Below are 24,682 nucleotides of genomic sequence, written 5' to 3' on the forward strand. Positions count from 1 at the left end.
AAGCAACTTTATAGCATATTTCAGACACAGAAACAATCTGAGCTATCAATAGGGAAGGACAAGCATTCAAAAACAAATGGTAACTAGTCTGCACTTATAGAGCGCGTTTTTACCCTGGCAGTCTCAAATTGCTTTACTGTTTGCCCCCCATTCTCTCAATCACACACACATTCACGCACCAACAGCTGCTGTGCAAGTTGCTCACCTGCCATCGGGAGCAACTTGGGGTTCAGTGAGTAGCCCCAGGACACAAAGACCAACAAAGACCCAGGGATTGAACTGCCAACTTTTCAATTACTGTTCAAGCCACAGCCGCCCCTCTAGAAGCAATAGGACCCCAAATGTACTTAAACTATAAAAACCAAAGCACATATTGTATATGATATTATTAGGTTTATAAACGAATGTATCAATACTTAACGAACATCTTACAGTGACGACTGTAATTCCTATTAGTCAGGTAGTTTAGTGCTTTAGTTTAGTGGTTCCCTGCATTAAGATGATGAGTGGGGAAAGGGAGGGGAAAAAAGTTAATCCACAAAAAAAAATTAAACTTGTTGTATTTATAGTCAAATTTATATTATATATATATATATACTTACAAAAAACAGATGATTTTGTTTAAATCTGCAATAAATGTTCCGCTCCAATGAGCAGAGAGGAGCTGCACATCCAGGTGACCATTTTCGGTCCATCACAATTATTTCCCACTATCCCACATAAGCACATTTCTTATATTATATATATATATATATATATACAGCTCCTCTCTGCTCATTGGAGCGGAACATTTAGGTAGGTAGGTAGGTAGGTAGGTATATACTTTATTAATCCCCGAGGGGAAATTTTTTCACCACAGCAGCATACATACAGAAGCAATAATAGAAATTTATTGCAGATTTAAACAAAATCATGTTTTTTTGTAAGTGGTCTAAACCTATATTAATAATAACAGTATATTTAGTTTTATGAGAGATGCATGTCAAATCCAATCCAATGTACTGTCTACACGCATAAAGCAGAGTAAACAAAGGCCCTTTGGCTGCTTTTTTCTATTCCTGGTGCTTTCCTCGCAAACCATGTCAATTGGCTGAGTGATCCTTAAATAGTCTGATGTCATGTTCCTTGGAAATCCACCTGTTAACAGCACTCAACCTGTTCATACAAAGAATGAACCTGTTCAACAGGGCATTGTCATTACATGCAGAATAAAATAATCAGCAGTATGATACTTGTGGTTTATGACAAGCTTGTGTGATCCCAGATAAGTTTTTATATGTCCCAGGTTAAAGTCCCTCTCCACCCTGCCTCAGTAAATGCTGTATTAACAGCACGCTTGAGTTTTGTTTACATTTGTTTAAAAATGAGGATATGAAAGCATGTGTTGTTTAAAGTCAACAGAAATAAGGAATTCCACCTACAAAATTTGAAAAAGAAGTGTTTATAATACCACCAGGGAGTGATGTCTCCTACATGACTCTTTGGTTTTTATGAATTTATATAACAGCACTGGTAAGACACTCTCAGGGAGTGATGGCAGTAAAGTCTGTGGTATCACCTCAAGGACTTCAGCCCAGTGAGAGTATTTTGACTTGTTTTTTTATACATATTAACTCATTTCAGGAGACAGGTACCATCCAACATCAACAAAGTGAGTTAAGATGGAGAATCACATAAGCTTTACCCAGCTGTTTTAAGGAAGTGTGACTTTACAGTAACTCATTGTAATGTGCATCATTGTCACAGAGGAGTGGCTGATGGTTGGTATTTCACGTTTTGCCACCCACTCTGTTCACTTCAAGAGTTTTTCAGTCCATGCAAGCTGAGCATTTCTGTCAAAGTATAATTCATAGATCTTTTTGATTTAAAAAAAAGAGTTCTTTATTCCAAATGTATACAGATACACATGGCAACATTGCAGGACTCGATAAAAAAAAAAAAGTGTAAAGTTTATTTTACACAACAAACAATATAAAAATACAAAATCACTTGTGCAATGTTGCTAGTGTAGTAAACACACGCAAATACACGCTTTATTCAACACTCGTAAATCTACTGGTGAATTTTCTGGAAGCTAAAATTGAATGGCAGTTCGTGTTTTTATTTCCATCATCATCTAAAAACTTCTGTAAAAAACACACCATAACAACGTTGAAAGACATTTCTCACTGAAACTTTTGCTTTGTCTGCTCTCAGCTGATGCTTTTAGAAAGTGAACAAGAGAAATTTGAAGTGGCCGCAGCACAGATAGATAAACAGTCTGCCCCGGTAAGGAGTGGTGTTTGTAATGAGCCAAATTAAACCGCATCTGCTCTTTAAAAATCTATAGTCCATTTATTCCCCATGAAAATTCATGACTTTTTACAACACTGGTCTCGAGCAGTACATTTCCAGCATTTGAGTGGAAGTCCAGTCAAGTGTTCATGTACAGGACAACAAACAAAACTCAGTCGTCAATCTGCATCAATAAAACATACAGAAATTAAAGGGAAAGTATTATATTTAAAAAAAGTTGTATAAGAACCTTGATGCTTCAGATGGAGCTTTGTAGCCAAACGGCCACCAACAGCGACGTCACCCATTGGTTTGTGAACTGCCATTATGAAGCCTTGGGTTCAGTTATTGGCCGTGACCATATCTGGACTAGCTGGGGAGGAGCAAACGGGGGAACCTGACTAAATCTGATTGGAAACCCCAACGATACTACATCCTGCTTACCGATAGCAGTAACCTGACTGCACTATAGGCCTGTCAATCAAACAGACACGTCCCCCCCCCCCAAAAAAAAACATATCTATTTGAGGCCATTTCTCTAATTAATGACGGGACTATTTTCAGATGGACTGTCAGAAAACTAAGGAATGATTTTAACCAACATAACCATAATAACATGCGGCCTCATTTTTCATACCCGGACACTACGTCCACTTTTATGTACAGTCTACAATTGGTGTTTAAGATTGCTTGTTTAAAATGAACAAAATATCTTGGGCTGTGAAGGTAGAGAGCAGTGAGCATGTCAAACCTTCGCAGCCCGCATCTTATCTCTGCTTGAGGCTACGGCAGCTCAACGCCACATTAACTGCTACAAGAAAAACACACCTGATTCTCTCAACTGCACTGTGAATGGTCATGTTGCATTATGGGTTATGTAGGCACCCGATTTTGAGAAGGAAGAACAAAGAGGAATGAAAATAATATTCTATGGTTCTATGTCATCAATTTTTATACTTCTTCTAAACTGTCCATTTTTGTGTAGAAGTGCAATGCTAAACTGGTGGAGAATGGCTATGCTGTAATTCAGTGACCATGGCACCCTTAACTCTGAAAAAATATAATAAATTACACATCATCCGAACATTTAAACTATGTTAAAGAATAACGAAGACGATTGATGAGTCGATCTAATCATCATCATCATCGTCGTCATCGTCGTCATCATCATCATCATCTTCATCGAGATCTTCTTCCTCCTCATCATCTCCGCTGCTGGGCTCAAATTCTTCATCATCTGAACTCCCAACTTCTATTTCCTTTCCCATAACTTTCAGGTGAACTGCCTCTTCAGGTAGACTGACGTGACCCCGCCAAACAATTTCAATCACACACACACACACAAACATAGGCAGTGAGACAGGTGGATATCTTTGCACATGAACGTGTAGTAAATAAACAAAAGGCATTGGTTTACCTCAGCAAGCATCCAAAATAATAGAAAAGGAGATACCCAGAATCCTCAGCTTGAAACCAACCCAGCCCAGAGAGTCAATGCACTCCTTCTTGCCTTAGACAGCGATGGCCAAAAACATCTGTTCAACATTTCTCCACTAAAACCAGTTCATTGTTCTCTGGATATGTATCTGTACAATTCTTGACCTGTATTCAGAGTGACACCAACAGTTGTTATTGCAGCTGCAGCCCAGAATCATCTGCTCATGTCTGCTTCAAAACTCAACCCTTCAGTAGAAAGCGATAGAGAGGATATGACTCAATTCACTGCAGCAGTATCATGTATGAAGTGATTTAGTGCTCTTTAGGGATGCACTTGATTATGTGCAAAACCCATTACAGTTGCTTTAGGTTAAAAAATTATTCAGTTAAAGCATAAATCTGTAATACATTATTATAATAAAACATGAATAATTATTTTCTTTAAAAAAAAAAAAAAGTAAACACCAACACATTTAAGTGGGCACTATGGTTACATCAAATGAGCAAATCAATACAGAAAAAAATGCAAAAGAGCCTCATTGGTGCCATCAGCACTGCTGCTGTGATTTGAGGTTAATGAAAAAGCTTTAGAGCCGCACTTAGAAAAATCCATCCATATTTACATCTCCTCGTCTACAGTTTAAAAACTCTGATAAAATCACATTTTTAGTTGCAATCGACGGCAACTTTTAGTAAAAACATATAAAAATATGTAGATTTAGAATTACAACATTAGAAAGAGTGGTACATTATGTCACTAATACTGAAGTAACCTAAATAAACTACAAAAATGTCTGAGAGCTTCACATTGGAGGAGGAAACATGGAAGTAAAAGATGCCTGTTTTTTGTCTCTTCCAGGAGAACGGACCCCAGGAGCCAATCAGACTCCACACAAGTCCCAAGAAGAAAAGGAGCAGAGGGGCTCTGGCTCTCTGGCCCTCACCACACAGTCAGGTCCTTCCGCTCAGAGTCCACTGAGTGCAGCTCAATGTCGTTGTCCATGTGCCTTCGCCTGGAGAGCCTCACCGCCACAAAGATACCGAGGAGGATCAGGATCACAGCGCAGGAACCACCAACTGCGGCCGCCAGGATGCCGATCTCAGAGAGGGATACTAGAAGCAGCGAAGTAGAGAAGACAGTGGAGGTAACAGAGTGTCTCAGTGGTTTAACACACTGTCCTTCTATTCATGACGCAAGCATTACAGTTGCTTTATTGCTCCCACCACTCCATCCCACTCCATGAATGACCTCTGACCTCTCCGTGGAGCTTTCCGAGTAATACAGATAAATTTTTTCTGCCAGGATCAATAATAAAACACCTTTTAAATGCATTCTGAAAACTGATGGTAATAACTGAACAGCAAAAATAAGACAAAAGCCTCCTCTAAAATTTGTGAATTTTCTTTCACTGTAGTTCATTTGATACTGTTGAATACTGATGATACCGAGTCCTTAAGTCGTGTCAGTCTGACCTTTGTTGACAACTCTGAAGACGATCTCTCCACTACTGCCGTGCACATCTGGACGGTTGCGCACATGGCAGATGAAGGTACCATTGAAGGTCGGAGGCACCTCATGCAGGGTGATGGACGCGTCCTGTCTCATAATGTCTCCCGACCACACTGCATGGTCTTTAAAACGTCCTTCGTCGGGAGGGTACGGCACCTCCTGGTAGTAAAACACCTGTCAGCAAAGAAGAAAGAGTGCAGAAATCCAAAGAAATTAGAACGCATAAAAAAGTTCTGCTGTTAGCTGGGTAACACAGACCCATATCTACCATAGCACAAATAGTGTGATAACTCAGCAACAGCACTGGGCTGTGAAATGAATTTGCCATAAGCGCACTGTGGTACAAACTGTACCCTGATACCCAGAAAAACATTCAAAATATCTGTGAAACTATGAAGACTATTTTCTAAGCAAATCACTCATTCATAATATGCCCTCTAACCTGTCATCTTTTTAACTATTGGGTGCAGGATTTATATTAAAAATCCATATTAATAAATTAAATTCTTGCAATTCATATCTCGGGCAGTGACGCAGTGCATTTTTGTGGCAGCCTTTTGAGTGGAAAAGAACTCATGTTTAGTGTGCTGTGGGACACTCCCCACCTACCAGACGATATGAGGGAGGCACCCTAATCAGGTGCCTGAATTGCCTCAACTGGCTCCTCTCAACATATAAATGTAGTGGCTCTACTCTTGAGTTCCTCCTGGATGGCTGAACTCCTCACTCTGCCACAGAGAGTGAGGCCCACCCGCCTGTGAACATAACTAATTTTAGCCGCTCAAGTTTGCGATCTTATTGTTTCGGTCATTACCCAGAGACCATAACCATAGGTGAGGGTAGGGATGTAGTCTTCATTTTGCTTGGTTTTTATTAATTTGCAAGTAAATCAGAGTTGTATTTAGGCCTGAGACCATTTAGGGTTTTATAGACAAGTAATGGGAATTTAAAATCTATCCTCTGACACACAAGAGGCCAATGCAGTGATTTAAGGGCTGGTGCAATGTGCTCCACTCTCTTAGTGTTACTGAGGACGCTGGCAGGAGCATTCTGGATGAGCTGTGGCTGTCTGGTTGATTTTTTACTAATACCTGTGAAGACACCAATGCAATAGTCCAGCTTGCTGAAAATAAAGGCGCAAACATGTTTTTTTCTGTACCTTGTTTAGATAGAACTACTTTAATCCTTCCAATGGTTTTAAGGTTGTAGTTGGCTGATTTTGTAATTGTCTTTATGTGGATGATAAAATGTACTATAGGCCAGATTTCTGGCTTCATTTATAGCTCATAGAGTCATGGATTCAATTTGAGCCCTGACTTTTCATCTCTCTTTTCTGAGACAGTTATTTCATTTTTTTTTTTTCATTGTTCAGTTGTAGAATTTTCTTGGCACACTTTGGGCCCCTTAGTACCAATTGAGCTTCGTTTAAACGCCCCAGCCTACCTGAGTATTGTTGCTGACCATGTCCATCCCTTTATGACCACAGTGTCCAGTGTTCCAGCAGGATAACGCGCCATGTTACAAAGCTCAAATCATCTCTATCTGGTTTCTTGAACATGACAATGAGTTCACTGTACTCCAATGGCCTCCACAGTCATCAGATCTCAATCCAACAGAGCACCTTTGGGATGTGGTGGAACGGGAGATTCGCATCATGGATGTGCAGCCGACAAATCTACAGCAACTGCGTGATGCTATCATGTCAATATGGACCAAAATCTCTGAGGAATGTTTCCAGCACCTTGTTGAATCTATGCCATGAAGAATTAAGGCAGTTCTGAAGTCAAAAGGGGGTCCAACCCGGTACTAGCAAGGTGTACCTAATAAAGTGGCCGGTGAGTGTATATGTCAGAGCCAGCCACCAGTAACAGCCACTGACAGCTGTAAAAGGAGGCTAAATATATTGACTGACTGCCGATACAAGAATTGAAGTGAGGAGATGAACCAAATTTTATATTATTTACATTAAAATATTGAGGATCAACACCTACACGTGTCTATAAATATGGCTGGATTTCACAGTTTCTACTCACCGACTCATCATATCCTGAATTAATGGCTCGGAAAATCCAGGACACGATGACGGACTGAGGCGACACTGGGTGCTTGGAGCTGAAGGTGCACTTCAGTTTCACATTTGTCCCGTTGACCGCTTCCACCTCACTCGGAGTGTAAATGTCTATCCCACTGACATATCGCACCCCTGAAATAAACACAACCAAGTGAGAGAGATAAATCATCAAAATTGAACCTTCCTCACAAACCTCCAGTGACTCATTCAGAGAACACGCTGTAAGTTCATGGTGCTGACTGCCCATGTAACTGTGTCTGATTTCATAACTGTTCATTAAACCATCCAAACAAAGAGGAGCTTTTTGCACTAATCAGCTCTGAAACGCCACAAAACATCTTATTTGTAATAACTGGTAACTTTGTTTTTGTCGTTCTGCTGATTAGGTTGTCAGTTAACACACAAATGTCCTTGACAGTTAAGAGCGAAGATCAGGTGCCACATATCTCTGGTGTTTATTGGTTTTGACTATGAACTGTGACTTTCTCAGTTTCCTGTGATGACAGCTGCTCTCAAATTCTACCACCACTGCTTCAGACATGATTTTCCACCTTTCTACATGACCAAAAGTACAACAAACTGCTCATAATTCAAATATGTCCACAGCTATCACACCTACTACGAGTTAATGATTATTAGTGTGTTTGAGTACAGAAAGTCAGCTCGCACCTCCTCTACAGGTGCCTTAAAAACACAGTAATACATATGTCATATGAAAATCACAGCTTTGGATGTTTTTGATTCAACATCAAATCACACCTATTAATGAGCCATAAATAAAGTATTTTTCAACATGGTTTACTTGAAGTTGTGGTTCGTCATACTAAGTACTGTCTGGCAACTGTTCATCTGCCTCAAGGTCTATGGTGAGGTTTAATAGTTGAGCTAAATCTGGATGACACCATCAGCCAAAGTGATGAACAGTCGTCCTGAGGATTAAAACATTCCTCCCAATAAACCACAGAAGAAGAAGCCAAGAATGTCCTGTAATCCTGGACAGAGAGGCAGCAAAGAAAATGGATGACTGAAGAAGAAAGTTGAACTTATCAGGAGAAGAGAACATGGTCAGTGTCTTTGTATGGAAAACGTCTACACAATTTTCCATAAAGCAGTTCAGAGGAATTAACAACAAAAATGTTCCTACTGAAAAATGTACTTACATCAATTTACAAATTCCACTATTTGTAGAGATCTACTGTTTGTCACTTGATCTATTTTTTAAGTGATTTATTTATTCATGTGTACAGTTCCTTACATGTATGCAAATTTGATTGGGTTACTCCATCTAATCCCTGAAAACATGATCAATTTCTCTTATTGATTCCAGCACACTTTGCATTTATTTGTATTACAAGGCCTGCTACACATTATCTATCACCCGTGATGGCATGAGACCGCTTATCATTTAAACATCAACTCAGGCGTCCCCACCACAACCCAGCCCACCACACCAGGTGTTTTCAAGTCTACCTGCCCGAACAGCTGCTCCATATTCACGACTGGCAGGCTAATTGTGCAAAACAGCTGCTGCCTCCACAAAAGAAAGATCATATTATTTCTAACTAAAAGCCAACATACTTTATGTTGTTCACACACACCATGCAGCAGGGCCGATTTTTATTATTTCTTAAAATTTAGAAGAAAAAAAACTGCAACTTAAATTACACCAATAAAAAAAACAAAATCAATTTTAAACCCCCATCAGGGGAGTCAACCAAGGTAGTTTTCCAAAAATCAGATGGATGGGGGTGTGCTCTATGATATTATATTGTTCTATGTTGGATGTGTTTGTTGACTTGCTGAAATTTACTGAAAGAAAGAATTGACACGTTTATCGACTGATCTCTAACAAAATGTCACTAATCAGCACAAGAACACAGACATCATTTAACTGCTCATCTGGGCAGACATAAACATGAACATTGGTCGTAAAGTAAACCCGTCCGCATTAGCACCCAATGTTCAGTTTCAGTTGTTGTTTCCACTAATTTACATTACCCCTTAGTAGAACAAACTTCCAGCTTTTGCAACAAAAAAAAATGACTGCCTTCATTATGTTTTAGTTACATGACACCCCCACACAGTGTTTGGGATTAATTCAGCAGGAATTCAAGCATCATCTGAAGCCCTTAGATGGTGATTATCACATATCTGTGGTATCAAATCAGAAACTTGTGCATTCCTTCTCGGACCATTTTATGTTACCTTGAAAGAGAAAACAACACTATCATCCCATGCAAATATGTGCGTCTTGAAAGCAAATGTTGGAGTGTAATTGTACAAATTATTTAACTTTTTCAGCAAAGCTGACACGTGCTGCAAACAGGAATTCAATGTGTAGGTCACTATTGTTTTCCTGAGAGTTTTATGATTGCATTTTTTTTTTTTTTAATTTTTTACACAAAACAGAAATTATTCAAATGTTTTGCCCACTATTAAGAATGAGTGAGATGCATGGACTGTAAATAAAAGATCAATGTTACAAATGTTATGGATTTGGGGGCGAGCAGTTCACCATGCCTTTTATGTTTTATGAATAAATTTACTAATTGTGAAAAATACACAGAACTGCGAGGACAATGGTATAATATAATGTATGTACGATGACAAGTAATGGCCTTAAAATTACCAGACAGTCCTATCAACACCTATATTATATTCTTGTATGTATAAATTGTGTTTGTGTAAAAATAAGTGCACCTTACACTGCCACAGTAGTCCGCAGGGTGCAGCAGGAGTGGTTAAATTAAAAGTGGACCTGGGCCTGAGACTCCTTACACGCTTTGTTATGCTTCTGGACGACGTCCTGCAAACGAGCCCTGCTTCATAATCTATTTTTGCCCAAATATCGCACAGCAATATTAAACATATCGTTAAACTGTTTTGGCGTCACGGAGCGGAACCCAAAAATATAATGAGTCGTCTCCAGGAAGTTATTTAAACTCACCTGGCACCACGAAACATCCCAGCAGAAGCACAGGCCATATCCGATACATGGGATGAAACATTTAAACAGCCTCGATTCCGGCGGGTTAAGTCGGCTATAAAAGTGCCCTCGTAAGTTTACTTGAGGGGGTCATAAACTTAAATGTCACCGAAGACTGTCGGAGAACAGCGAGTCCAAGCGTCGGTGGTGAGAATGAGTTTTTCCCCATGCAAAACACCTGATGGGTGGGGTTTACTCCCACACTTGGATAACCTGTTCACCTGCACAACCTGCCAGTCAGCACTGCGTCGATTGTGCGGTGAGATCACCCAAAGAAGCCTCAAGGTTTGGCTCTATCAGCATGCGCATTCCGTTTGACGAGTCAAGGAGCCAGGTGAAATGTTAAATTACAAAAGTCAAGTCATCTGCTGACTGGTACCATCTTGTGGCCACCGTATTATATCAAAAACTACCGAGCCAAAATCAACCAAAATGGTGCGTTAGCCTAATGTTAGCAGACTGCAGTAAATTATGAACATCACTGGCATATAGGTAAGGCTGATTTCTGTAACTCACTTAAACAATATTTAGGTCACAAATATTATCATTGTTGTTCCTCTAATTATTGTTCATTTCAGGGTTTTTTTTGTTGATAATCAGACTACATATTATGAGTCATTTAACTGCCGGTTCCATCACAAAAAGACTTCAAGAGTTCCCTCTTGAAAAAGAAAAGACTTACTTACCTTAGATTTATTATCTCCGGCAGGAAAACAAATATGAAAATCATGCCAAGGATTAAAAAGGAACACCACAAATGTATGAGATTTGTTTCACTTGGACAGTGAAATTAATTTGAACTGTAATTTGTTGATTTTTCTAATGCATTATCATTGATTTATGACCTATTGACATTTAAGGAAATTAATTAATTAATTTCTGATGGTTTTAGGTTTCTACATCACGCTTTTATTTGCATATAAAGTTACAAATACATTTTCTGAGTATAAGTCTTGAACTCATTGGAGCTGCTCAGGAGGATAAATGAACAACATATTAGACTTTACTTGAATTGCAGCCTGAGTGGTCACGATAGTGTAATGACCTTAAAACATCCAGCAAAAGAAATACAGACTGATTTCAGATTTAATAGACGTGGTTTACGCAAAGTAAGCAAATAAACAAACTGCACTACATCTGGACCATTCAGGTTCAAGTTAGCAGACACTGCTGAAGTGCTCTTGAGAACAGATGACCTATTTGTTCCACTGGTCAAGCAACATTCTCCTAAAGATATCCAACTTATATTTGAAATACCACGTTTAAATGAACATAGTGATGGTAATTACAACACTCACATAACACAGTCTCAGTGGAGTGCAAATAAAAAGGACACAACACATTTTCATGTCAACAGAATATTTAGAAAGAAACCTGACAGTGACCTCATCCATGTGTCATCATTATGGTCATTGGTCTACACGAGGATAAGTAACCACTAAAAGTAATAGGAGGATGGAAATATAAAGCAATTCGTCGTTTTTACTTCCGGATTAACTTCATCGAAAGTGCAGTAATAAGAAAAAACTGAAATCAAATCAGTAGTTGGTCAATATTTGCCTGTAAAAAAAAGTGCTAGTTCTTCTGTTGGTTCACTTGTGCACAGTTTCTCATGATAAATGTCTGGCAGGTTGTTCCAAGCATTTGAGAGAACTCGCCACAGTTCCTCTGTGGATCTAGGCTCTCTTCTGTCTCTTCATGTAATCCCAGTCTGACCTCATAATGATGAGAAAAGCGCCCTGCGAGGGCCACATCATCTGTTGCAGTACTCCTTGTTGTTCTTTTCTCTGAAGACGGTTCTTAATGACTGTGTGGCTGTGTTTGGGGTTGTTGACTGAATTTGCCTCTCTGATCAGACAGAATTAAAATATATCTGTGCTTAAAGCTTTACTACTGTAGGTCCTCCTTTATAGACTATAGATGGCTTTGTTTCTGCCTCTATTTGGATTAATGATAATACTTGAACTTTGACCTTTTTCTTAATAAGTGTACTCACACAGCACAAGTCAAACCCCCATCATATCGTACAAAGTCAAGAACCACTCAAAACCTGCAAATGACAATAGAGAAAGTTAGGGATCAGCTGTTTTAAGTTGTGTCCTCCAATGAGCTCTGGCTTAACAGTAAATTCCCTCCCACTGCCTCAGAGACCACAAGAGAGAACACACTGACACAAGCTTTTGTACATATGAAAGTACAAAAAAAAAAAAAGAAGCCTACTTGAAGTCTTGTTGACGACTCTGAGTATAACCTCTCCCACTCTGCCGTGTACATCTGGTGGGTTCAACACCTTGCAGGTGTAGGAACCATCAAAGTCAGGGGTCACCTGCCGCAGGGTGATGGAGGCGTCGTTGTTGTTGACATCCCCTGACCACACCACACGTTTTCTAAATTGCCCTACAGTGGCAGGGTATGGCCTTTTATTGTAGTGGAAAATCTAAAGCACACACACAAAAATTCCCAGTTTGATTTTATACTACAAAATAATGCCTAAAAAATACACTAAAACACAGTCAAAACTTGTCAGAATAGATCATCATAAAACACACTGCCTGCTGGCGTTCACCCTTGGGTTGAAAGGACCAGGATATCGATAGAAATTGTGACACAGCAGCCAAGGATGTGAACCTGCACTTCAGATTGACATCTGTCCCGTTGACTGCTTCCACTTCATGTGCAGTGAAAATGGAAACCCCACTGACTTGTCGCAGCCCTACAGAAACAACAACAACACTGAAATAAAATGTGTCAAAGAACTCCGATCAACATGTAGGCTAATACATACACAGTCACACTCACACACTCTGACGGAGTGATCTTCCATTTTATGCTGCCCTTATGAATTTGACATTTACAGCCCAAATTTATTTTATTTTAAAAGAAATTAAAAACCACGGACAAGAAACATACTGGCTTAAAAAAAATCTTTGAAAGGCATCGAGTGTCTTCTTATATCCATCATGTATGTCTAGAATTTACTCTGCTAAATAATCAACATTTCTTGTGTTCTTTGTCCGTAGCTGCAAATTGTGAATTCAGTCAGTACAGTTCTTTATGCCTATAGTGACATTTAGTTACCTACATTTTGGTTAATGCTCTCTGTTTGCCACTTGTTAATGATTGTATGAGTCGATTGATTTCAGAGGGTCGACGCAGTGTGTGCATTCCAAATAACACAAATCATCCTGGAGAGGATCTTTTTTTTTTTTTAACATGAAAACTAAGCCAAGCTGACGCATCATTTGATACGCGTCATGTTTAGATTTTATGCATGGTACCAAAATGCAAAAGGATTAAAAAGATTTGTAGATAAGCACACTAAATCAGTGTCTCTTCATGCAGTCATCAGTGGAAAACTTTTTACTATAATGAAAAAAAAAAAGAAAGCTCAAGACTAAAGTCACACATGATCTAACACTTCATCGCAAGATATTTCATTGGTCACATATCCAATCCTACAGTTACTATGTAAAGTAAAAATATTTAACTTATCTTCTTATGTCTCGTAGATTCTGCAAGTAGTTTAACAAATTTAATTGAATAACAGTGGCATATATAAATTTAAGATTTAAAAAATATATGATAAAATATCCTTACATGAAAAATGTTCCAGTAGTAAACAAACCCATTTTTTTTACATACACTTTTAAAATAATAGACACTTTTTGTGAGCAGTTAATAAGTCTATAAGAATATAAGAAATCTTTTTAAAGTGTATTGAGCTCACATAGTTTTCTTTTCGTGCAGTGAGCTCAGGCTCTGAGTCTGTATACTGTCATACATGTGAAGTGTTTTTCTGAGGTAGGTTGTTCAAACTCACCAGGCACCAAAAATCTTCCAAAGAGAACCAAAAGCAGAATCTTCTGATACATGTTTTAAAAACTCCTGCACAAAACACCTAACTGAAAGTAGTGGTCGATAGATTTCCAACAGCTATTGACTGCTGACTGCAGATCATATGTTGGTGCTGAAAATATATATTGCAGGACCTGGTGGGTGGAGCTGCATTCAGCCTGTAAGGGCTTCCTTACAACTTGCTATTGAACTTTCTGGGCCTGTCTGCTCATGTAAACAAAACCTGCTGGGACGGTTTTGATGGATTAATAAATGCCTTTATGCACTGCGTCAGGCAATATGAGAGGTATCTGCCCTTATACAGTATATATTAATATGTATATATATTTTGAACTGCACAACAACAGCAGACAGTATAACACTTCAGCATTGAATGCGAGAATGTATTAGAAAGGAGAACATTATTCGAGAGCTGATTTTAATCAGAAGAAATTGGGAAAACAACGGAATATGAACACATCAAGAAAAAAGACAAAACTAATAAGAGTTTTCACTTTACTGCATAATTTCAATCTGAAGGAATAATAAAACTTATTCCACCTCAGGTCTATTGTTAAAAATTCTATTTGCAACAGAGAATCTGTTACCACAAACGCTAACCACGAGTGTAAAAGAATGCCTATTGAAAAAATAAATTAATTGTGTGTTTATGAGGTTCAATTGGTATAATTACACTAAAATGTTATGTTGTGTGGTTTTTCTGGAGGTTGGCTGATCTGCTTTGTGTAAGAACCTCAACTGTTTAGAGTCTTACGGTGATCTGGTCGCTCCTGTGCAGATTTTATATGAACTGTGATAAACGACAGATTCACCTTTGTTTTATATTAAATACAAAATGTTTAATTCAGTGGTGCCAATCAGAATGACAAAAAACAAAAAAACAACAACAAAAAAATTATCCATTTATTATGGTCGTAATTGAAAGCATAGCCTACAATATTTGCACCAAATGTAAACAGCTAGAAACTACGAAGCTGACATTTCCTGTATTTTCTACGGTGCTTGAATGCAGCGTTTGATCTAACGCGACCATGATGCATTGCGGTCAGCTGACGGCGCCAGGATCGGTGATGGGACGCGAGCGGAAGCGAGAGATCCAGTCAACACGGCAAAGATCTCGGGTCAAAACTAAAAGTCACACTGACACCGAGGCGTTAATTCTCTTCACCATCCGGTGTCTGACACCCACTGAAACGTACTCCTCATATAACAACAAAATAACTTCGTTGTTTGGAACAAATGTTTTCGGGTACGAAGTTTGTTTTTGTTTGTTTTTCCCCAAACTCACGGCCTACCCATGATGCATTGCGGGGACCAGTTGTTTGGTTGCCTACCAACCGTGTTACGGCTCGTGGTGTCAGTCGAAGCAGCGTCGCTCTCCCCCCTGAAACGGTCTCTGTCTCTGTCTCTGTCTCTAGGTTGTCCTCTTGACACACCTTTTGTTGTCTCGCCTAGCCACAGCCAGCTAACGGTTGCTAGCGAGCATCATCCGCATCGACGAGCCGACAGCAGTGAAGTGAAGTCGGGGAGCCGAGAAGTGACACCCTATCAGGTAGCTTCTTTGATCAATTACGGAGTAATTTCTGCTTTAAAAAAAAAAAAAATATATATATATATAAATATATATAAAACGACGGGCGTGTCAAACGTGTATCAAGAGATGCAGCCTGGTAGCTGGCTGGCTGGCTAACGAGCAAACGTCAGATATCCAGTAAGTTCAGCGGAGTTATTAATGCGATCTGCTCCGAGATCTACAAACACCTACAAACAAACAAACAAACACCCTCCTGGAAAGAGAAAGAAGTGGCCTACATCCGTCTTAAGTCTGTCTGTCTGTCCTGAAGCGTTAAGCTGCTGCATCCCAAGCAATGGTTGCTTTCCTCTTATTTTGCCGTTTCACCAACAATAACCAATCTCTCTCCTTATAGACTCATTGTCATGTCTTATATATATTAACACTACGTATCGTTTGTGATTTAAACTGTGTTTATCTTCTTCAGGATGAGCGGGGATGAACTGAACCCAGCTGCGGTGGCTCAGCCGGTAGAGGATGTTCACGGAGACGCCCGGTGGATGTCACAGGTGTGTTTGTTCACCACGTGTTTTATAAGTCACGTCAGGTATGCTTCGTGTGTGTGTGTGTGTGTGTGTGTTGCAGGATTCATGCACTTTACCGTCAGATGTGTGTTACCATCAGTTTACATTGTTTTTTTTTTTCAAAGGGCTGATCTATTCTTGGGCAGCGGTGCACAAAGTATTCAGATCCTTTATTGAAGTAAAACTACCAACACAGCAATGTAAAAATACTCCATTACAAGTAAGAGTGCTAGTTGAAAAAGCCTGTTTAAGTATAAGTACTGATTAGCAGCAAACTGTAGTACAAATATCAAAGTAAAACTATACTTTTTTTTCCCCCTCTGACTGATATTTTAGGAGATATGTCATTATTAGATTATTAACAGTAAAGCATCAATGTTGCTTCGGTAGCTGCCGGTGATGGGGCTGGTTTGAACTACTTAATATCCAGTTTTATAAACGGGGTCAGCAGACAAGTCTGCGTGTCGTCAGATGATTACAGGGAGAGGAGGAAAGAAAAATCAAAGTTATGATGCATAAATCTGTTTTCATTTTTTTGGACTTTTCCTCTAATCTTTGGTTTTTGTTGAGCTATTTGACCATTTATTAAAATGAAACGGTGTGAGGAGTTTAAAGGGAAAGATTACGATTTGATGGAGCTGCTCTCACTGTATATTGCACCTCAGATGAAATATTGTATTAGCCCTGGAGCAGTGTTGGCCTGCACCTGGGCAGGGCTTGGTGGGAAATTATACATTTTGCATGCTTTTACTATCAGTTGTCACACGGTCTCATTCTTTACATTTACATTGACTTTACATTAATATCACGGTGGCACGGTGGTGCAGTGGTTAGCACTGTCACCTCACAGCAAAGAAGGTTCCGGGTTCGAATCCGGTCCTGGGCCTTTCTGTGCGGAGTTTGCATGTTCTCCCTGTGCTTGCGTGGGTTCTCTCCAGGTTCTCCGGCTTCCTCCCATCATCCAAAAACATGCACCTCAGGTCAGGTTACCTGGCGCCGCGCTAGTGGCAGCCTGCTGCAGCATCTCCCCCCTGAGAGCCCCCTTGCTGTAGTGAAGAAATTTCCCCTCGGGGATTAATAAAGTGTATAAAATCAAATCAAATAAAAACAAAACCCTCCCTAGATTCAGTGATTTTATTCTGAGATTTGTTCATCTGCTTCTTTTTATTCTACATTTTATAAAATCTGACATTTGCCTCTTACCAGTGAGGTAAATGACTTTGCTTTGCTTTGAAGCCAATTATGTTGAAGAGATGTTTGTCTTTCAGTTGATGTTTTGATGATATTGTCAATAACATTAGTGACTAATACAGAGTAAATGGAAAGGTGGATGGTCATTATTATATTAGTTAGGGGTTGTGACTTTAATTTGAAGAAAATAAAATCACGTTCTTCTAAGTTGTAATCATTTGCAGGACTTTTTGTTTGTTTGTTTTGTGGCATCCTGGTTGGTCTCTGGAAGGTTAATCCTCCAAAGGTGATTAGACTGAGCCAGTCTGCTTTACTCCAACCTCTATATCAGATGGGTCACCAGACATGTCTGGACTGATATGGACTTGAAGGATTTTCTCTGACTTTGATGGCTCAGGAGTATTATCCTGCTGCTCAGCGTTACCAATGTCATAACGCAAAAGGTGTTACCTCAGATTTAAGGGCCTGACATGCAGCTCATCCAGGCTTATTGTTTGAATGAATTGTAAATGTCTGTCACAGTCAAGCACTACATCACCTGCTCTCTTGTTTTTTTTCTTTTTCTTGCAGCACACAAGATTTGTACAGGAGTGCAAGGATGGTGAACCAGATGTGCTTTTTGTTGGGGATTCAATGGTACAACTAATGCAGCAGTACGAGGTGAGGCGAGATATTTAAGTTTCCTGGAAGTAAAATATATAAACAACTTTGTTAAACAACTAAGATATCATCTCAGATAATACTGCGTGCACCCAGATTGGCTATACAGTCTCTCAGTCACAATGTAGGTGATAATAGAATGAGGGAATCACACAGGAAAATTGCACTAAATTTGAAAACAAAGAAATGGAGATGTCCCCTTCTGTATGTATTTAAACCCACAATGATGTCATCAGCATGACAAAAAAAACCTTTGCGGTGTTGCAACATGAGAAAATATTTGTGAGATATTTTTAATTGGTGCACAAAGGTTTAATACTAGTTTGATGTGTACCTATGTTTATTGCCCCACCACTGGTGTCATATTGGTGATATATATATACACGTGTAATGTCTCTTGTTCGTGATCAGCATCAGTAGAGTCTAAGCTCCGGAGAAAGCTCATGTTAAAGGCAGACTTGTGGTTTTCTGTCCACAGGTCTGGAGGGAGATGTTCTCTCCTCTTCATGCACTCAACTTCGGTATCGGAGGCGACACCACCTGTAACGTTATGTGGAGGCTGCAGAATGGAGAGCTGGAGAACATCCGTCCCAAGGTGAGACGAGCCTGCCGCACAGGAAGGCAGCTCAGAACAAATTCATGTATACACACTTTCACATCTTGCACACAGAATAGACTGCATTCAGTCAAAGGGATTAAAGTTCCTGTCTGCTCTCTTGTCCAGGTGGTGGTGTTGTGGGTAGGAACCAACAATTATGAACACACAGCAGAGCAGGTTGCTGGAGGAATTCTGGCCATTGCACAGCTGCTCACCTCCCGCCTCCCCAAGGCAAAGATAGTTGCACTGGTGAGTTAAGTCCTATGTCTCCTCTTTTGTTGCTCCTGGTTTATTCCAACGTGTTGGTTGACTGATAATTTAACTTGAGCTAGTTTTTGATGCATTTCACTTATATAAAATTATTAATCAGACATTACTTCATTCAAGACCTGGTGAAACACTAAAACACTTTAAGGAAGGTCGTTAAAGTCAACACGGCACCATTATCAGAATCATCTTACCAAAAAACATGACTGTGATTTATCAATTTATGTCACAATAAAACCTGCAGAGATATGAATGTTAAACATAAGTCACCAGCTTCCCAGTGTGAACACGCAGCTCAAAATAAATCTGTGGTAACATAAAATACACCTGAATGTAACACTCGTAGGCCTGTTAAAATACGAGGCAGTGGTTCTCCTGGGTTGAAGTTGTAACAGCAGAGGTCAGGTGTGCGGGGGGGGGAAGGAAATTGCTTGTTTGAAAAGTTTTTGTGCACTTGCAAAGCGCCTGTCTGCTGGTACCAGTAGTGGTGCTGAGGCCGGAGTACATACGTGTACTCGGTAATAAGCAGGGGAAAAGTCTGTCTATCTTACATGTGAGGTGTCTCCAGATTTATTATTATATTTTTATTGCACATAATAAAAGTATAATCTTTACCACAATTGTTGACCTCACTTATGCTGTAAAATAATTTAACGCAAATACTACAAGGATCCAAAAAGCCTGTTCCTCCAACAAACACATTCAAAAATGGTGTTTCTAGTTGCTCCCCTTTAAAAACACTGCATCCACTCACTTGTTTAACTTATAATTTATATGATTTACTCTGGGTGACCGTTTACATCCACCTGGTGTTAGCTCGCTGTCTTTCATTCTTCCAGTTATCAAACAGGGTTGATTAAATTAAAGGTTCGGCCATTTTTAAATGATTAAATAACTTTGCAGTCATGATGTTTCTTTGAGGGAATTCTCTCCAAATAATATGAAATGCCAAAATCTCTGTCAGGGGATCTATGAGTTGTCTTTGAGATTGACAGTTTTCATACATCACGGTGGCCCTCAGCATAGTAAGGCCCGCCTGCAGGAAGAAGAAAACAGTTGAATACCTGCTGTCTTTGTGTCAAGATGGATCTTCCAGGTTCTGGTTATATCACTGAAATGCGTTTCCTTGTGTATTCCTATCTAATGAGCGTGTTTGCTGTAGCGTTACAAGGGAGGTGTAGGACTGTTTTTTTCTTTGGCAAATACATGATCACCATTGCTTGCGTCATTGTTTACATCTACAAGGTCTGTGAATAGAGCTGGATATGATGCTTCTGTAGAGCAAAATATTCATATTTTTTTCTCTTCTCTCCTCTCCTCCATTTTTTACAATTGTTAGAATTTCTTCCATTTATCTGTTTAAAAACATCTGGATGAAACGGAAAACACATTTCCACAACCATTTCCTCGCTGGCACTCTTCTAATGACATCATTTCATTGTGCCCAATTCTTCTGTGTTGGTTTAGTTGCACACGAGTGGACAATAAGCGCCACCAACTGTTTTAACTTCTGATATTTGACTGGACTGCAATTCAACGAGAATCTTTTGACATTCACCTTATGAATTTAGTTGCATTACAGCACCACCGTGGGCACATTTGTTTTAATTCGATTTGTTGGATTTGCAGCCAAAAACACAGCAGTCAAAGGCGGTATTTATATGTTTCAATGCCAAATAAATGGCTCTTATTCCCTATCATTTGTATGTGTATTATTAAACTCCGAGTAGGCTTATACTTTAATCGGCATAAAATGAACAGAAGGAGACAATTAAATTGTTTATCACAAATATTTGTATGACAATTGTCAACAAAAATTGAATGGTCGTGACAGCTCAACTATAATCCCTAAATCCCCAAAACATATTAATCCTCATATTTGAGTCCAAACTATTTTTGTGGACCTCAGGGTTTGTTGCCTCGAGGGGAACGTCCCAACCCGCTGAGAGAGAAGAACGCTGCTGTTAACGGCCTCCTGCGCTCCTGGCTGCCCCGATTGGGCCGGGCTCAGTTCTTGGACGTGAGCGGGGGGTTCGTCCACTCAGACGGAAGCATCAGCCCACAGGACATGTTTGACTTCCTCCACCTGACGCCGACGGGTTACCGCGCCATGGCCAAGCCCCTCAGCGACCTGCTGCTGCAGATGCTGGAGGAGATTCCGGAGGAGAGACGGGCGTCACTGGTTTGAGGGCTGTGGCCACCACGCACATTTATCCAGAGGCATGCCTCACCCGCCGCTGTGGGGGAGACATGCCACTGGTACCCGGAGGAGGAAGGGCTCACTCTCAGGGGGACGAGGTACCCTGATGCGAGTGGGCCCTCGCGGGGTGTGGGATCAACATTCATGATCGGAGGGGTGGGTGCGGAGAGGTGCCGAAGAGGGAGAGAGACCCTCACTACAGACGTAGACACTGTGATTGCAGTAGTAAGCTCTGTTGCAACAAGGATCCACCAAGGTCACACTCCTCTGAATCACAGACAGATACACTGAGCTCATGTGGGACTGCAGTGGCACTCATACAGATTAATCTCGGCCCGTGGATAAAACCAGTGTTTCCCTCTGCCGCCTGTACCGCAGAGAAAAAAAAACACCATTTAATTTCTTCCTCCATGTTTTCATGCCCATAAAACAGTTAGCTGCGCAGCCTCTTAATAATATACACAAGAAGTCCAGTGCACAGCAGACCCACAGTGTGCAGAACTTTATCTAACAATGTTGTGAGTCTGACATCAAAGAGCAGAGGTTTCCAGCTCAGTACCATCCCTCAAGGTGTCACGAATACATTTAACATCACAAGATAATTTAATGAACTAGAAGCACCTCCTCGGGCTTCTCTAAAGATCTTCTCCAAAAATCATCCAAAAATGAAAGAATCTAATGTAAAACGTTACGAATCAGTGTGGCATGTTTTGGGATCGACTCCTGAGCAGCACACTATATTATATGTACAAATAACTCACAGATAGATTATTTAGCTTGATGCGTAAACCTGCATATGAAATCGTTTTCACACATTTACAATGACAGGTTTGTCGGCTCAGTAGTTTTATTTTTTTTTGTACTTAATCATAAACTCAGCCAAACGAGGAGCACTTAGTCCAACAAATGTTTACTTTTGAACTCTGTGTGACTAGCTTTTCAATAATAGATTGTGTATCTGGCATGCCCACCCCCCTCCCCCCCAACACACACACACACACACACACACACACACACACACAGTAGATCCCACCTCTGACTCCTGTGTCACTCAAGTGTTCAGCTCAAACCGGAAGTTGCTGCATGCCTGTTTTAAGACTATGTTGTAGAAAGCCTCCAGTATTAAATGGCACTGTCAGTCAGTAGCATGTATTTCTATCTATTAGTGATGTTATGCTGCTGAATCTACTTTTCTGATAATGTCAAGGTCTTCCAGAAACACATCCAACCATGCCGCTTAACATTTTAGGTCCAAAATAATCAAGTGACAACTTCAAATAAGCAGGTTACACATTTGTCGAACTAGGTCCTGCCAGCTTTTCAGACTAAGAAAAAAGAGTCCTCCTGCTTTCTTCTTGCAGTGTTAACCATATCATGAATCAGTGCTTATGAGTACAGAATGATGTGGGACATGCCAGAGTTTCTATCTGCTTCCAAATACCTGTAATCAGACTCTCAAACTTTGGCACAGGCTCTCTCTCCCTCTCCCTCCTTTATATACTGTATTTTCTCTTAGAAGCACTGCTTTATTTGGCCGCCTCTTTAATTTCAAACCCTCTTGTATTTGTAGTCGACTTCTCACCCAGCCCTGCCGCCCTCGATCCTAGTTACTGAATATTTTTAGGACGAAATCGTAGCCACGTGGTTAAGCTCTACTGAACACAGCTATGCTGAATATTATCACGCTGAATGCTAGAACGCAATCACAGGTCATGTAAAGAAAAAAAAACACAATTTGTCTGTGAGCTTTTGCTGTTCTGTGGCCGAGAGTCTCGTGTGGAGCGTCGAGCTACCCGACGTTACTGCTGTCTTAAGCTCTGCACATTTGCGCGATATGTTAAATATGAATAGTGTATGTGTGTGTGCCTTAAGTGTTCATGAGGACGGTTGTGCACAGTGTGTGGTGCTGGACTGTGGAGGTTGGACGTGCGAGTGTCTAGAAGTGAAGCCAGTTGTATATATAAGACATGAAGTTTGAGAAGATGATGTTTGAAGCGGTGTGTGTGTGTGTGTGTGTGTGTGTGTGTGTGGGTGGGGGGGAAGGGGGATTGTGGGAGTCTGTGTTTGCTGTGATACAGTATTTGCACTGTCTTGGCTCATTGTCATGTAATTGAGATAAAGCATTCCAATAAAAATAAAAAAACAAGGATCTAATCATGTGTTTTCTGTTTCTAGTCATTAGCCAATGATCTGAGTTATCATGTGAGAGCTTTGTTTTCTTTGATAAGATTTTATTTTTGCACAGTGCAGACAGACAGGGAATATGGGGGACAGGCGTGCAGTGAAGGTCCATTTGACCCAGAATTAAACTGGTGGGGGGGGGGGGGGGTTACTGCTGTTTGCATTTCAGCCCATGTAGTGTGCACCCGAAACACTCAACTATCCGGTTGTAAAAAATACTCTCGTTTCTGATGTTTCCACAGCTGTGTGTGTTAGTGTTACGCCTTCACCAACAGAGGGAGGCATTTCATCAGCGAACTGAACAGAGATTTTTTTTATTGCTTAATGTTCTTTCACCACGTTTCTCTCTCTAATGTTGTAATAATTCAACGGCACTTAGAGGAAATACAGACTCCTAAATGCCCAGTTTAAAAACCATTTGCTTAGTTTTGATGTTTCTCATTAAACTGTGACCCACAACTTTTCCCTGCTGAGAGCTCGAATAATTCCTCCATCTGGAGGCCTTCACTGCAGGCTGAATGTGAAGTCTTAAGTACTGTCAGCACATTCAATTCTAAACAATGAAAAGTAAATGTCTGACGTCATGTGTGCTGGATTTCCATTATGACTTGATGTTTCTGACACCGGAATGATTGAGGAGTTAAAGCTTTTGTTTTTACAAGCGTTTCCATTTTTGTGGACCGTTTGTGAACTGTAACAAGTAAAACATGGGGAAAGGAGCACATTCATACCATGTCCACAGGCTGCTCAATCTAATTATCCCCTTAATGTTGTTATATGTTGTTAATGTGGCCATGTAGACTCTAGATAAATATTTGACCACCGCTTCTATCAACACGCCGTTTAAAAATGGGAAATGATAACTTTCTAATCCCAGCAGGAATTCACAGAGACGGAGGCGTCACCAGCAAGTTAGCTACACCCTGATAAAATCTACTTCTGGCTGTCTGTGTGTGCTGTTCCTGCTCTACTGACCTATTTAATAAAGGCAATCTGTAGCAGCCGAGCCAACTATATTTACAGAGAAGGCAATAAAAAAAAAAAAAAAAAAACACAGTTCTGATTAAATATATGATGCGTTGTGTTCTGTACAACCCTGTTAGGTCAGTGTTTGTAATATGATGTCAAGTGTGATAAATGGCACCGTGGTTACAACATGCTTCCGGGTATTAGACCTATATTGTATCTGCTCCACACAGTATAGGTTTTACACAGAGCACAAAGAAGAAATACCAACATGCTTATTCATTTATCATTTAAGCAATGACACAAGGTATTAAGCAACGAGTCCAAAGTGGAAGAAATATTGGAAAACAAAACAAAACAGTGTCAATAATGGCTCTCAAAGGTCATTG

At 40.1% G+C, this 24,682-nt stretch overlaps 3 protein-coding genes across 5 annotated transcripts; 1 reads left to right on the forward strand and 2 right to left on the reverse strand.

The window, feature by feature from the left end:
• Positions 1-1,864: 1,864 nt before the first annotated feature.
• LOC138196563 (myelin protein zero-like protein 2) lies at positions 1,865-10,444 on the reverse strand. The gene is made up of 5 exons (XM_069146723.1): positions 10,240-10,444; positions 7,255-7,424; positions 5,185-5,395; positions 4,656-4,824; positions 1,865-3,573 (listed from the first exon to the last, which is right to left on the reverse strand). Exons 1-5 carry the CDS (start codon positions 10,298-10,300, stop codon positions 3,405-3,407), a joined length of 780 nt encoding a protein of 259 aa, XP_069002824.1. The 5' UTR covers positions 10,301-10,444; the 3' UTR covers positions 1,865-3,404.
• A 732-nt stretch (positions 10,445-11,176) lies between these two features.
• Positions 11,177-14,207, reverse strand: LOC138195953 (myelin protein zero-like protein 2). Its single transcript, XM_069145607.1, has 4 exons — positions 14,099-14,207; positions 12,828-12,991; positions 12,499-12,715; positions 11,177-12,328 (listed from the first exon to the last, which is right to left on the reverse strand). Exons 1-4 carry the CDS (start codon positions 14,148-14,150, stop codon positions 12,285-12,287), a joined length of 477 nt encoding a protein of 158 aa, XP_069001708.1. The 5' UTR covers positions 14,151-14,207; the 3' UTR covers positions 11,177-12,284.
• Positions 14,208-15,256: 1,049 nt separating this feature from the next.
• Positions 15,257-23,292, forward strand: pafah1b2 (platelet-activating factor acetylhydrolase 1b, catalytic subunit 2). 3 transcript variants are annotated; one of them, XM_069146724.1, is made up of 7 exons: positions 15,257-15,382; positions 15,552-15,685; positions 16,134-16,215; positions 17,992-18,081; positions 18,560-18,676; positions 18,806-18,928; positions 20,856-23,292. In XM_069146724.1, exons 3-7 carry the CDS (start codon positions 16,135-16,137, stop codon positions 21,132-21,134), a joined length of 690 nt encoding a protein of 229 aa, XP_069002825.1. In that variant the 5' UTR covers positions 15,257-15,382; positions 15,552-15,685; position 16,134; the 3' UTR covers positions 21,135-23,292. The 3 variants fall into 3 exon arrangements, with proteins under 3 accessions (XP_069002825.1, XP_069002828.1, XP_069002827.1); XM_069146727.1 differs by lacking the exon at positions 20,856-23,292 and adding an exon at positions 20,286-20,641; XM_069146726.1 differs by lacking the exon at positions 15,257-15,382 and having other exon boundaries at positions 15,515-15,685.
• The last annotated feature ends 1,390 nt before the right edge of the window (positions 23,293-24,682 follow it).

This window comes from Embiotoca jacksoni, unplaced genomic scaffold (genome assembly GCF_022577435.1).
Source record: "Embiotoca jacksoni isolate LCO1_2020_lvr unplaced genomic scaffold, fEmbJac1.0.p SCAF_13, whole genome shotgun sequence".
Classification (NCBI taxonomy): domain Eukaryota; kingdom Metazoa; phylum Chordata; class Actinopteri; family Embiotocidae; genus Embiotoca; species Embiotoca jacksoni.